The sequence below is a fragment of the Perkinsus marinus genome, assembly GCF_000006405.1.
Source record: "Perkinsus marinus ATCC 50983 genomic scaffold scf_1104296936966, whole genome shotgun sequence".
Taxonomy (NCBI): domain Eukaryota; phylum Perkinsozoa; order Perkinsida; family Perkinsidae; genus Perkinsus; species Perkinsus marinus.
Window position 1 is genome coordinate 79,678 of NW_003213976.1, and position 14,599 is coordinate 94,276.

The 14,599-nt window shown below is 48.6% G+C and overlaps 6 protein-coding genes across 6 annotated transcripts; 2 read left to right on the top strand and 4 right to left on the bottom strand.

Moving 5' to 3' along the window:
- Positions 1-1,354: 1,354 nt before the first annotated feature.
- Pmar_PMAR018767 (hypothetical protein) lies at positions 1,355-1,720 on the bottom strand (the record flags this gene model as incomplete). Its single annotated transcript, XM_002783574.1, has 2 exons — positions 1,355-1,558; positions 1,610-1,720. The coding sequence occupies 2 exons, from the start codon at positions 1,718-1,720 to the stop codon at positions 1,355-1,357; spliced, it is 315 nt and encodes a 104-aa protein (XP_002783620.1).
- A 2,161-nt stretch (positions 1,721-3,881) lies between these two features.
- On the bottom strand, positions 3,882-4,988 carry Pmar_PMAR018768 (glycoprotein FP21 precursor, putative; the record flags this gene model as incomplete). Its single annotated transcript, XM_002783575.1, has 6 exons — positions 3,882-4,080; positions 4,233-4,348; positions 4,465-4,539; positions 4,585-4,673; positions 4,720-4,801; positions 4,848-4,988. 6 exons carry the CDS (start codon positions 4,986-4,988, stop codon positions 3,957-3,959), a joined length of 627 nt encoding a protein of 208 aa, XP_002783621.1. The 3' UTR covers positions 3,882-3,956.
- A 398-nt stretch (positions 4,989-5,386) lies between these two features.
- Pmar_PMAR018769 (hypothetical protein) lies at positions 5,387-6,104 on the top strand (the record flags this gene model as incomplete). Its single annotated transcript, XM_002783576.1, has 5 exons — positions 5,387-5,491; positions 5,534-5,625; positions 5,678-5,754; positions 5,889-5,922; positions 6,017-6,104. 5 exons carry the CDS (start codon positions 5,387-5,389, stop codon positions 6,102-6,104), a joined length of 396 nt encoding a protein of 131 aa, XP_002783622.1.
- Positions 6,105-6,645: 541 nt separating this feature from the next.
- On the top strand, positions 6,646-8,633 carry Pmar_PMAR018770 (eukaryotic peptide chain release factor GTP-binding subunit, putative; the record flags this gene model as incomplete). Its single annotated transcript, XM_002783577.1, has 14 exons — positions 6,646-6,772; positions 6,834-6,961; positions 7,007-7,145; positions 7,193-7,316; positions 7,369-7,484; positions 7,533-7,629; positions 7,676-7,773; positions 7,823-7,912; positions 7,956-8,009; positions 8,063-8,150; positions 8,195-8,276; positions 8,325-8,394; positions 8,440-8,523; positions 8,569-8,633. 14 exons carry the CDS (start codon positions 6,646-6,648, stop codon positions 8,631-8,633), a joined length of 1,362 nt encoding a protein of 453 aa, XP_002783623.1.
- A 157-nt stretch (positions 8,634-8,790) lies between these two features.
- On the bottom strand, positions 8,791-10,541 carry Pmar_PMAR018771 (glycine-rich RNA-binding protein, putative; the record flags this gene model as incomplete). Its single annotated transcript, XM_002783578.1, has 1 exon — positions 8,791-10,541. One exon carries the CDS (start codon positions 10,539-10,541, stop codon positions 9,243-9,245), a length of 1,299 nt encoding a protein of 432 aa, XP_002783624.1. The 3' UTR covers positions 8,791-9,242.
- A 655-nt stretch (positions 10,542-11,196) lies between these two features.
- On the bottom strand, positions 11,197-13,305 carry Pmar_PMAR018772 (hypothetical protein; the record flags this gene model as incomplete). Its single annotated transcript, XM_002783579.1, has 1 exon — positions 11,197-13,305. The coding sequence occupies one exon, from the start codon at positions 13,303-13,305 to the stop codon at positions 11,197-11,199; it is 2,109 nt and encodes a 702-aa protein (XP_002783625.1).
- Positions 13,306-14,599: the final 1,294 nt, after the last annotated feature.

The following is a 14,599-nucleotide window of genomic DNA, read 5'->3' on the forward strand; positions in this document are numbered from 1 at the left end:
CCACTTTTTTTCCACCAGCTCCCCTCCGATGAAGAGGCTGAACCATCTAATAAGATCTGAACTCGACTCTCACTCGAGAGACACATTCAGTGGCACCTCATGATCTCGTCCTTCAGTGCTCCGTTGACCAGTCGATGCTGTTTGATCCGAGACAGACCTGCACTATGAGAGCCATCATCAATGGAAGAGATCAGCCGACGCAGACTGATCACAGCAGTAAATAAAATGAACTTCAGGGAGAGATACCAGTAAATATGCAACAAGAGGCCGAATCGAAGAAGAGTAGCGAAATGAAGATACTCCTTAGCAAGGAATCGACAACTTCGACTGTCTTCTTGTGTTTACGGAGACACTTGAGATACGGAATTTGCATCCTACGCGCCAGAGCGGTCAGGCTTCTTATCCTGGATCTGCTTACATTGGTTGAAATGGTCGAGTGAAAAACTGCCTTTGTCAGGAGGCCGCCTCTTGGACATCAACGGCTCCAGGTGTCTCGACATACTGAAGGACTTTCAATTCATGATTCATGGGGAACACTCGGAGAAGATCGTACGCTACGATTACGCAGACCTGGATACAGGTTCCTGATCGGTTTGCTGATCCACGGAGCGACACATTCCGACCAACTGACTAACTCAACTCATCGCCGCCAACCAGAAGAGTCTCCATAATGGTCATGTTCAACCACGAGGTAGGATGATACGAGACACCCCGACCGACCCCTTGGAAGATATGGCTGGCAGAACCTTGGAAAATTTCGTATACAACTAACGTCAGTGTGTAGGTGATGAAGAATCATCACGGTGTCAGAGAAAACCAACACGGTGTTTACTACACACCTTTGCTCTCTTATCCATGCGCTGTAATCTTTTCCTCAAAGGGCTCATACTGGGGACCTTGCCCGAACCTCCAGTTGGCACGAATCCGGATAGCCACTCGCCGTGATCCCTACCAGATGGCGCCGTTGAAGCCCTCTGTCCAGGAATCTAAATGATACCACTCATAAGATGTCGCGTGTGGTCGCAGTGACAGCTCACACCGTTTGATACATCGCCCTTCATTGAGACCTGACGCTCTGCATGGGAAAATTGAGTATTTGTTATTAGTTTATCCGCACCGTCCTTCCTTCCCAGCACATTCTCGAAGACCTAACCGACCCTTCAGGCGAAATTTGAATAATCTGAGCTACCTCAATCCAGGACTCCCTTTCTTCGCTCAAGTGCTCGAGCTGGAGCTCAATATGCTCTTGAGATATTCGCAACGTACGAAGCATCTGCTTCCGACGGCAGATGAAAATGCCAATATAAAATGACAGATAATTGTACACTAGTATCAGCCTTGTGCGACACGGCTTCTAGTAATGATCGTGCTTGCCCGTTACACCGAACTTCCCATGTTTTTCCCACACGTACTGCCTGCAAAGTTGAGATATCACCAAGCGACTGGCGACAAAGGCAACCATGTTCTTGGCACAGTCCTGCCACTGTAGAAGGTCAATATGTACGTCGTCCTCGACTTGGTCAGGGCTGGCTGCAAGCCCAGGGAAAACCCCGACAACCTGATATGTCGATCGGCATCAGGGACCGCAGAATGCTAGCGATTCTCCTACTTGAGCTAAACGAGCTACCCCCTGGGTGAGATTGCATACGATGCCCTCGAGAGAGGAGAGCTGCTCCTCCAGGCTCTGTAATCTATCAAGCTCTGGAAGGGACGGCTTCATCGACAAGGACGAGACACACTCCTGATGAGATTCGGTACAGCAGGATGGTCAATAAAGTTTATAGTACTTCAGCTAGCGCATCGTAGACGCTTCGGAGAGCATTGCCTGCGTACAGCCGATCTGAATAACGATCAACGGTGAAAGTTTTCACAGCACGAAGACAACTCCTCATACACCGAAAAGATGCGAAAAACGCTGATAGAACTGATATGATTTTAGTTAACCGCTCAGCAATACCCACACCCCAGTCCCATAGGGGATGGATCATCGAAGTCGAGTACATGACTGTACTGACTACACCTCCATTAGGGTGGGGTATACATCTCCTCATCACGGTTTGGGGTTTTGTCAAGAGTACTCTTGTGAACGAAAGGAAATCACTACATAAGTGATCCTGTTCGAGTACAGTCGACAAGCCCTACATGCCTGGAGACGCCCTTATGTGACGCGATGTGGAAGAAGCGTGGTATGAAATGTGAGCACAATTATTTTGCACGCATGCACATTGCCAAGGCGCGCACGAAGTTGCTGTTTGCGTTGATACCTCATCATGTTCATACAACTACATGGGGGAATCTCACTCCTCGAATGAACTCCCCAGTCACCTCTATTTTGGTTCTCATTGCTTCTGATCTCTTCATTTGCCAACTGAATCCCCTCTCTTCCTTCTAGAGAACATCATCGGTGATGAGTTTGGAGGAGTCATAGCTCACCGTGTGCCTCCCTCCTCTCCAACAGTCTACCTTCCCCCATCTGCCCTGTAAGTTCACAGTTGAGGGTCCTACGAGGTCCCCAATCTCCCCACCAGTATCCACTAGCCCACCTCCCCTCCGATGCATCGCTGGCCACTCTCTTCAACACCGAGTGATCACCAGCCGCCATCCGCCGCCCCGATGCTTGAGTGGCCACCAGTGCGGTCCCATCTAAGTAGCAAGCGTGATCTGAATTTTATGTAGCATATGTGTTTGGCTACCCAGTGCACTCCGGCATCCATCGAGTTCAGCATGTAGCTTTGCAATATCTCTGCCATTCTGTTGACAGGCGTATTATCGCACAAAACCAGCTACCCCTACCTCCTCAATGGCAGCCGCAAGGTCCTCCATGCACAGCTCACTCCTCAATTTGAATGCATCGAACTCGTTCCTCATAAACTTTGAGCTCTCATAAAATGGTAAGAGTGTGTCACTTCTTAGGCCTACATTAGCGTCCCCTCCACTGATGACCTCTTCCTTGGTATCCTCGTTAATGGGAAAAGGAGTCGAGGCCGGGGTACTCTGAGAGGCATCCTATTGACACCATCCTTCTCGAGCATTCCCTCGATACCATCCGATTGTCGTGAGATGTGGACATCATATCAGCTACCGCCTCCTCGAGGATTGACAAGCGTTCATGGAGAGTTTCACTACTGTATGGCAAGGGCGCAGGTTCGATCCCCTGCACCGCCACATGCATTATGAAGCCTTTTTTTCCATCTCACCTCAGCAAAGTTGTGTTGATGATGTGCCATAACATGAGCTGTATCATTACCGACATACTCCTCAACCTACCACATCGATGGCATACTCCTCTATCGCTCATCATTCACCTCCCTCAGGTCTCCATTGAGATGATGCCTGGATACATCACTCAAGGGGAGAGATGATAACTGAGCAACGCCCCGTGTCGTTGTATTGTATTGCCACTGTAACCTTCTTCTCGGCTTTCTCGAATAATACCCTATCTTTTTCTGTTGTTACAACATGACGTATGAGTTGTTGATGCAGCTGCAGGATACTCCTAACTAGGGACATATCCTCACAGCAGCACTTCGGTAGGAGGGGATTGGACATCATCCCAGACACAAAGGAGAGTATATCAGCGATGATCCTCTATTTCGTCACTATAATGACAAACGCAAGTAGAAGGCATCCACATCTCAACCGCATCTGATAGCTTTGATGGGATTCCCCCCAGCAGTAGAGAATTACGACCCTAGCCGATTCATCAAGTGCCTGCCCTTCGAGAGGATTTATTATTACACTCAGCATGCTACCCAATAACGTGTAGTAGAAGCCTTATTAGACGATCGTAAGGGGTGGATACTCTTATCCATGTCGAACCTTTCATGGCGTTACAATGGCAACACCCCTCACTGACGACTATAACACTACTGTTGAGTAATAGAAAAATGAATACAATATCCAACTCTACAGTGCTCCTCAATTTATCGCTGGCATACGACTCTCCTATTCAAAGTCTAATTCCCATCACCAGCATCGGATGTCTGCTCCTCGCCAGAGACGCCCTCACTGGCAGCAGCCGCAGCAGCCACGGCCTTCTCCTTCTCTATGTCCTGCAACATCTCAGCAGCCTCCTTACACCTAATGAGGAGTGATACCGGTGATAGGACGTCTAATGCGCCTATCCTAACATGACTCTCAGGTATCTCACCAATACACTATTTCACACGACGACAGTCATCACCCCATACACAATAGAATGTTAAGAACAGTGCAAGCAGTAGGGCTAGTACCAAGATGCATTATCGCGGAGTATCTTTTCCTCCTCCTCAGCCGTAAAGCCATCCTCACCAACACCAAGCTCTTGTCGTAGTTCCTCAACCGTCTTGGACTTGATAGAGGAAGCTACCTGAAAAATTAGCAGCCTACTCCTTGAGCCAACCAAGCACGAACGATTGAGCCCTCGAAGCCTCCTCAAGGTACGGCCGGGTGTAGTGAGGTTACTCTGTCGCTAGGCATTATTACCGATGCACAGCATAACTCCAGTAGTGGTTTTATATCCATAAAGTTGGCCGCTAGCATCACATCGAATAACTCCTTCTGAAAATGATTGTGAATGTAGAGGCGTAGTAGAGGTAGTAGCACCTCTGGTAAGTCCACAAACTTATCATCCCATTCGGACACTCCGTTGTCACGAAGACGACCGCCCATCTTCAATGGCTTATTGATAACACCTGAATGGGGAGAGTTAAACATGAGTTGCGGTTGGTGTGGTATTACTAACAGGATTATCAACATGATATTCACACCATTGAACGACCTTGCTTAGTATCTTGGACGTAACATTAGGTAGAGGTATCTCCTACCCAAGGAGGCATTCCCATCATCATAACTGTTGTTGTCACTACCTCCTCATTGATGCTACCACTAGCATCATCAACCATGTTGTTGACCAGGATACTAAAGCATGCAGCCTTCAGAGGGATAGGGACGACCACACCATCAGAGGTACGGACATTAACGATAGCAGCAGCAGCCTTCTCCGACATGGTCACAAAGAGGCCTATAAGATCTGGTCGGAGTGGCCTGATGACAACGAAGATCAAAAAATCTTGGCACCTTACTCTCTCTCGAGCTTTCTCAGTATGTATCTGCTCACTATGTAGAGTAGTAACTGAACCCAAACGCGTGTGAGTTTGTCCCTGGCAGGTGTTTGTAGGCGTCACATCGAGGAGTTATCATAAACAAGCTCAGTCCAGCACCCCCATGCCTTCCCATGACGACCATCATTAGCATCATCGGCCAGACACCGAGGATCCTGCTAAGCAAGTGAAGAACACTTTAGAGGAGTTGAGTGCATCGCTAGATGTAGGCATACTGCTACTGCTACTACTACCGGCCCTTGGGACTGTACAGTGTTGGGTAGGTTGACAATACAGTACAGGAGATGGCCGATATTACACCTACTCCTGAGCAACAGATTAAGATCCTTATTGATCGTATAGGGGCTAGCTGTGATATTAAGAAAGAACAGAGGCAGGCACATTATGAGGTGGGCTTCCTATGCTTATCTATGGCATGCCTTTTATTGTAGGCATTTGGGAAGCTCTTTAGTGGCGACAGGAGAGGTAGTAGTTGGGAGGTTACAGCCCTAGAGAAGGCCTTAGATGACTTTGCTGACCCTGAGTGAGTCCACTGTGGTCATCACTGTATGGGGCAAAGGATGGGTTACTGTTAGGATCATCGAAGACATGAAATTGGACATACCAAATATCGTTGACATCTTCGTGATGGAATTGGTCAAGACCTTACATTGTAAGGCTTACAAGATGCTGGTGTCTTTGATGATGATGACAAGGTGGCTTTATATGCCAACAGGCTTAACGCTAATCTTTAAAATGTAGTATATTCGTACCACACGTCGGCCACATCATATTAGTACTACTCAGGTACATTCTTTTACCATAAGGAGGTGGCTATGGGGTAGTGTCCCCCCTCGTCCTTCGCTTATGTTACTACTATAATGATTACTGTTGATGCCTCTGTAGCCGTATGTTTATTCATGGACTTGTGATAGTAATACTCGAGGTGATAACATTGAAGATGATGATGCCAATGACAACAACATCATCATCAACAACTGTTTCTATCTCAACCGTTTTTAATTGTTTATGAGGCTTTGCGTTCGCACCGCGATAGGGAGGTGGCTGCTCTATGAGGCATAGTTCACTAAGGAGGCGGATTATGACTCTGTCAAGTTATGTGGTAATTTACGAGGGGTTTTCAAAGATGGAAGTTCAAATTCGTAAACGAAGTTTGTGAACTCGGGAAGAAGAGTTCAAACCCACAACCAAACATGAGGTCAAGTTCGACGAAGGAAAACAGTAAGCTATAGATTGAACTGTAAGCATGTCGATTCTCTGGAGAACATTGGTGACCGCTCGCACATTTTAAAGTCGATCTCTTTATATGCCCGGGGCTTAGTCTTGGGGCAACAGTCCTCATACATGTCGTTGCAGCGATGGAGTACATTGGGCACAAGATTGTCCTGCCCAGTGCGGGTATAGAAATACCGTCACCGGGGATCGAACCCGAAACCACATCATGTCCGCTGCGCTCGCCATCGTAACCGATCAGGCTCTACTCATACTAGTAGAAGAGACCTTAATGATCCATAGTGTTCCTTGTTGTTGTCGTTTGCCCTCGATGTCATCTGATAACGCCTCTAGCCAGTTGAAGGACTGCGACCCTCGGCCTCACTTGAACTTGGTCTTCATCGGTCATGTCGATGCCGGCAAGTCGACTACCTGTGGGAATATTATGTATTTATCTGGTAGTAAAGGGGGAGGGGGTGACAGCATAAGGAAGAGGACTTCACTCGTGGGTGGTGGTAGGGTTGGTGGATAATCGGACCATTGAGAAGTTCGAGAGGGAGGCTAAGGACAAGAATCGTGAGTCATGGTTTTTGGCCTATATCATGGACACCAACGAGGAGGAGAGGGCCAAAGGCATCACCGTCGAGGTAGAGGGGAGGTAGTGGTGGTGTTGGTGACAAGCCTGCTATTAGGTTGGTCGGGCCCACTTCGAAACACCTAATAGACGATTTACCATCTTGGATGCTCCCGGTCATAAGAACTATGTACCGAATATGATCTCTGGCGCGGCCCAGGCCGATATCGGCGTGTTGATGATCTCCGCTCGAAAGGGTAATTGGCATTATTTGTCTAAGACTCATGCATACTACCATTGTCAGGCGAATTTGAGACTGGCTTCGACAAGGGTGGTCAGACTCGTGAGCATGCTATGCTTGCCAAGACCTTAGGTGTGAATAAACTGATCATCACTGTGAATAAAATGGACGATCCGACTGTGAATTGGTAGTAGTACTATGTTGTTGGGCTGAAGGCAGCTGACTTTGGTAATGGACAGGTCTAAGGAGAGATACGACCAAATAGTTGAGAAGTTGACTCCCTTCTTGAAGGGCTGTGGCTTTAATGTAAAGAGCGAGGATGACGTCTTCTTCCTCCCCATCTCTGGTCTCAAAGGTCAGACTACTACCTTATCGTTATTGGTAAACAATACTATCATATCAGGTGATAATTTAAAGGAAGGCCCCAAGTCGCCCGGCTCTGATTGGTATAAGGGCCCGACACTATTCCAAGTATTGGATAATGCCAACCCACCCTACAGGTAGTCACGGGTATCGGTGATGGGTTGAGGAGGGGCCTCCTGTTAGGGATCCTGAGGCACCTCTACGTATACCTATTGTCGATGGGTATAGGGATATGGGCACTATTGCTATGGGGAAGATAGAGCAGGGGAAGGCACAGCCAGGTAGGAGGAAGGTAGCTAATGGTGTCGGTAATAAGGAGATGCACATCAGGTCAGCAGTGCATGTTGCTGCCTAATAAGACTGTTACTGAGATACAGTCAGTTTACATCGAGGATGATGAATATAAATACGCCAATCCTGGTAATAGCCTCTACTACAATATTAGATGATAGAGTGGGAGCAGGTGAGGATATCAAACTGAAGTTGAAGAATGTCGACGAAGACCAAGTCCAGAAGGGTGGGGACCAGGAGGCACCTAGGGTATCATCAGTGATTTGGCTTCCTCCTTAGGGTTCGTGCTCTCTGCCATTGATCACCCTTGCCCAGTCGTACAGAAGTTCCAGGCCCAGCTTGTCATCACGGACCTCCTCGAACACAAGTAGGTGACCTTCCTCACCCTCGTTATTCACTACCACCTTATAGGCCTATTATCACTATTGGTTATACGGCTGTTCTGCATGTCCACACTGCTATCGAGGAGTGCACTATTACTAAACTCATAGAGGTGATAATAATATCAATAGTGTACCGCCAGGATTGTATCACATTTCAGTGTGTTGATAAGCAAAAGAAGACCAAACAGAAGAGGCCGAGATTCGCTAAGACCGGCCAGATGTTGCTATGTGAGTTCCTTCACTATCACCTCCATTATCAAATACCTCTTTTAGGCGTCATCGAGACCACCAACAGGATATGTGTTGATACTTTCAAGAGGACTCCACAGCTTGGTCGATTTACGTTGAGAGATGAGGGTAAGTGAACAGCACCTTTTCGTTGTGTAATTTGATGTTTATGAGGTAAAACCATCGCCATTGGAAAGATAGTGGAATTGCCTAAATCTGTCACGGAGGGGATCGCCTAAAATAGTGACAGTAGTTAATCAATTCTTCACTGATACACTAGCTTTGTGTTGATAGTCAAAAATAATCTTCCTAAGCACGATACCAAATTCATCCCAGAGACACGTTATTAACTTCAATCAACACAAGTAGCAATAATAAAATAGATACTCGCTTTTTCGTCTCATAAATGTCTCATACCAATACGAAACGCTTTATCATGCCATTGTTAACATAACAATAAGTAGTGCAGCATAATCGTCCTTGGTAAAAACATAATAGCGATTATTATTAGTATTATCCACCATAACAAAACTCACTCCTACGATTCTATTTATGATGATAATATCCAGTTAGAGCACAGGGGTAGCATAAATGAGCATGGCTCGGGTATAGTGGTGAAATCTAAACTAATACAAAGTTTCACCGACTTTGTCAAAGACTAGTAATATGACATGTTAGAGTTCTAACTACTTACTCGCTCCGAATTGGCACAAAAAAATACCTCTAAACAATCAAGAGGGGCACTGGAAATAGTTTGTACTAAGTATTTACGACGATAATGGTGGACTGCTATGATAATGAGAAAAATGATGTTGATGTAGATTGATCCTAATAGACCGTTATACCTGTTACTGCTGGGCACAACCAGGGTCGGTAGTGATGCGCTGTTCGCTGGTAGTGTAAGTATCATCTGGCACCCAAGGTTGGTAAAGATCCTCAGATGCATTACTATTATCATCATCAACCATGTCCTTAGCATACAGATAATAACAACCACCACTAGTGTATGCAGATGCCCTTGGCAAACCATAACGCTTCTGCTCTTCCTCTCCAACATTACGTAGACAGTCCAGATTGAGTTCATCAGTGTAGCGACTATTGTCGCCCAATAGGGACTCGAAACCACCATTGACCTCTTCAATAGCCCCACCAGGTGCCGACGAGAATAATGTTGGACTACTACCAATACTAGTGGGTACCGACGTAATGGTAGTGGGGGAAGCCGTACGTACATTCCCAGTGGTCGAACAGTCGACGGCGACCCTACGAGTGTAGCACTCGTGAACATCAGTATTGCCGTTATTAAGTATACCATTGTTGTTGGAAGCATCGATCATGGACAAATAGGACCTACGAGGTACCTGTTCATAGTGCTTGACTCGGGCACTTGAACCCAAATGCCTCAACAGACCACCAGCCGAGAGGTTACCCTGAAGAGCCGAGTTACTGGCATCAACAGCGGCCACAGCAGAGGAGGAACTCTCGAAGCTGCAAAAGCCAAAGCATCGACTCTTGCCGGTGCTACGACACCTCTTCACCTCACAGTCGATCACTGGGCCGAATTGTCGAGACATAAGAGCCTTTAAATCAGCTGTGTTGATAGCAGGCGATAGGCCTCCAACGAATACTGTGTTCTCTGGAGGAGGGTCCACGTAGTTGGTCATGTTGGTAACCATATGGATGGGGGAGTCCTGAGGGACATCCGCTTTACGACCAGTGTCGGTACCATCAGTGACAACCGTACTGCAGTGACTAGAAGCTCTGAATCTACCATCAGTGATATACCCATCTGGCTGACCATCATGACCAGGAGAGTCGTCAAAGCTAAAGTGTTTGACCTGGGTTGTTGCCCAAGTAACACAACTGGTCTTACTCGATCTAGTCGTGTTCCTCGGCCATTGATAACCATTAAAAATAGTCATAAACCTGTCGGCTACCGGCCTCGAGGTCAAGTTAATAAAAGCATAGCCACGGTTGCACTTATTGTAGTCGTCCCAAGGAAGGTAGACACTATGGTACTCTCGATTGTTACCGTACTCAAACCCATGCTCATTCATCACTTGAACAAGCATCTCGTAAGTATAACGATTGGGTATGTTACGCCACATGACCGAGGTAAGCTCTTCCGGTGGGCATCCAGGAGGCATGGAGGTCTCGATCTGTTTACGCAATGCTGAGCAATCTTCCCTCAAGTGAGGACGATGAGGAGGAGGAGAAGAGGGAGAAGTAGTAGTAGTAGTAGTAGTAGTAGTAGTAGGAGGGAATTCTAGTAGTCCGTCAGATGACATGATGATGCTTTTCAACTGAAATACTGTAGAGGAAGAGAATCTTGTGCGTCGATGAAGATGCGCTGGCGAGCGAGACCGGAATACTGCTTGAAATGTCCCTCCCGGGTATCGAACCCGGGACCTCTCCAAACGTGACAACAAAATATGACGTGTGTAGCGTCTTGGGGCTCAAGTATGGTTCTTCCCAGTGACAACTCAGGAATCCTGAGTCAGGATCATTTGAGGGTTCGGAGTCATTCATTAGGAAATGAGGGTGATAATATCTGATACCGATGTCATATGAATCAATAAGTTTGACCGAAAAGAATAATGGGCAATCCGTGAGGCTTCCAAAGCACAAGCAATGATCAATGGGGCACGCACACACGTAGTCTGATCGATTGTGTTCGGGCGACGACGACCTAAGTAGTCGCACGCACGCGAGAGCAGCCTCAGCACAGAGACCTTCCTAAGAGTGGAACGCTGTAGACGTCCCCCAAGGTCGAGTGCTGAAGAGCTGCAAAAAGAAAAAAGATTACGCCTCAAGGTATCCTGCCTCAACCATAGCAGCGCGTGAGGTGTCCTTGAGCATGTTCGTCGGAGTCAGATTGATACGCATGAGTACCGAAGACACCGTACGCAGGAGCGGACTGTCCCGCTGAGCGTTTTCCGGAGTGTCACCAGTGTAAGTGGAACCGTCATGAGATAACCACACCGGGAAAAATTTATTGCCTTCATGCGAGTCGTAGATCTGGACCACTAGTGAGCCATGAGCGATACTATCGTCATTGTCGGTTTCGGCCATGACCTTTCCGATAGCATCAGCACCACACGACAGCCTGGCAAGAATAACCTGACCAGGTTTTATCGAAGTGAAGGGGATCTCGGTTTCAACGGCCATAGTTGGACGGTCTCTATCCACAAAGGCATGCCTGGATTCCAGATGACAAGCAGAAACGCTGACAGAGTGACCAGGTGGGCTTCCTAGTGGGTGTAACCTAGTCACGAAACCAGCCAACGATCCAAGGTAGCAGAAGGGACCATCTTCAGTATGGACGCCACTGACCAATCTGACCGTTCCTTCAACGGGTCGAGACTCAAGACGGCGCCACACCACGAGCTCACCATCTTTCAGTGGACGACCTGGCCGAGCCGCAGAGGCTCGAAGGCAGTCCCGAACGTGGGCTTGAAGAGTGGAGATTCGAGCCGCGCCCACCGAGCTCTTGAGAACTTCCCTGAGGGCCTCTGGTACCTCAGCAGATGTAGCTAATGTTTCAAGATCTCCGATGTGGACGATGGGCGTATTGTTTGTGATGGCAGATAGGACCGATGCGGAAGGAGTACGAATTCGCGTGCCAAACATGAGCTCCGCCGCCGAATGGCCAGAGACTCGCTTTTGGGAGTTGATCGACAGCTGGACAAAAGGTAAGGCTTGATCCCATGGCAGTTTGGTTGTCGGGAGGACGCGTCTGACACGTCCGACCCTTTCCTCAGCACTGCCATTCGAAAATGGTGAGTATGCCGGGACCGTGTTGAAGCGCACACCACAGGACAGGAGCGGCGTGCGCAGTGACGGCGAGTCGATGAAGTTGTCCCCGGTAACACTAAGGGGTACACCAAAGATACTCACCCACGAGCCATACAGCAGTTTAGCCGTCGTACTTCCTCTGGCATCTTCCGCACCGCACAGAAGTGTATACCCTGTGGCCAAGTCCGTGATGACAAGGAATGCCTTGAGGGATGGGTTCGCGGGAGATATCCATGTAGGGTTTGGGTAACCATGGTCAATAGCAATATGCTTCCCACGAGCATTCAGATCTATTAGTCCCCACGGAAGGCGTGGTGCGGTGACCAGTTTCATACGCTTGGTAGGCTTCTGCTCCATGCAATGATCACATCGCTCAACCCAGGACCTAGCATCGCGAAGGAGGGAGGGCCACCAAACGAAAGGGACAAGGCTATCCCGCATGTCCCTGTGAGGTCTATGATAATCCATTTCATGGGCAACAAAAAGGAGCCAATCTCGCAGCTTCCAGTCTGTGTCGACATTAGTGCCGATCATGCCATTCAAACCGGTAACTACGCCTCCTGGAATGACTGGAACCGATATCGGTCCAGTCAACGCAGCTTCAGAGATAGTCATGACCACCCCTCCAACATGGGTGACAAGGCCGAGAGCTTTAGCCTCCGCGGCTAATTTCTGAAGTTTCCCAGCTCCGTCAAAGTGATGTTGCCATGCCTGTAGCGTAGCACCATGGAGGAGGGTAGAGGAGTCTGCCTTCTGAAGAGTTATCAACTGAACTCTCAGGTCACCCGCCAGAATGCATCTGGTAGAGTCGTGGACAGAGGCAGAACGATCCGTGGTAGGTAGTTCACTTTGGGAGGGTGATGTCGAGGTCACCAAGACAAACGCTTCGCCACCACCCTCAGGGACATACCGCTGTCCCCCTTGAGCAAGACGACTCAGGAGATCGCTGAAAGAGTTATCCTTCCCTTTCGCATGGCGGTAGGTTAGATCAGCCTCATCGTACTCCAGCAGGTCTGCCAGCCACGAGAGCCACCGTTTAGTCTGTCGAGTAGTAGGCTGGTAGGTAGAGGAGTTGAGACGACCCTCGATCTTGCCCAGAGCACTAGTGGAGTCCATGAAAACCGTGACCCGTCCGACTCGGACGGTCCGAGACCAGGGTGTTTGTCCGAGGAGTAGAGCTTATGGAAGTTAAGGAAGGAGAGGATGAGTTGACGCCAATGAGACAGAGCGTGACATATGGCATATAACTCACGATCGGCGATGTCGTAGGCCTTCTCGTATGTGGACCACTTGTGGGTCCATACACCGATGAGTTGGCCATTATCAGCCAACCAGTCGGCTGATATTTTATCCGTGTTACACGCGAACTTGTCTCTCGACAGACGCCATAGACAGGCTGCACCGGCCTCAGGCGACGCGTCACTCATGAGGACGAGTTGCATTCCATCCCAGTTATCAAGCTGGGAATGAAAGGGCACGAATGCATCACCCATATTGTCGCCGATGGCCTTCCATGCCTTCTCGAGGTCCGCCGTCCAATGTAGACTCGCAGTCTTTTTGGACTTGGCCGCGACCATCGAGCCGACTAAAGAGGTGAACGGTACCGTGAGATGGCTGAGAGTCTTGTCGGCACGATTGCGTTCAGGTCTCCATAGGGAGCGACAGAATTGTAGGAGTCCGAGTTTCGTACGAAGACCTCTGAGAGTGAGTGGTTTGGACTCCAGATTCGTACGGAGTGTTTCCAGGGTAGAGTCGGATACCCTATAGCCTCCTTGAACTAGAGTCAGCCCTAAGTAGTCGATCTTTCGAGCTGGGCCTTTGCGCTTGGCTATTGGTGCCTTGGCATTAACCCTCTCCAGGATATATACTAAGAGGCTCTTCAGGTGAACACATTCGTCCATGAACCGTGACCACGCCAAGATGTCGTCGACAAAGGTCAAGATGTGGGTTGGCCCGTCCGTGCAGTACGCTTCGGGAATAGCTGTCGAGAGGAGAGAGTGGATCGAGTAGGCCCAATAAAAGGATGACAGCTTGAATCCCATAGTCATATAGCGAAACAACGCGTATTGAACCTCGCCGTCTGAATCATAGTACGAGAATCCAAACAGGTGCACACAGCTTTCGTCGTATTCTAGGTTGAAGAAGGCTTGGCCAACATCAATGCCTGCGTACCATACGTCACTAGAGGGTAGCTCAGACAAGCACTCATCTACGGAGCGCATGTAGGTCCCCCAGCTAGGTAGCAGGTCCATGACGGACTCATTGATACACCTTTCATCAACGACGAGACGATAAGCACGATCTACATTATCCTCAGTCAAGGGCTCGGCAACGTCGTCTGCGGCCGCTTTCGGTACCGCAACGCAGGAGAGATCCAGACTTGACGATGATCGACCGCCGCGCGTGATAG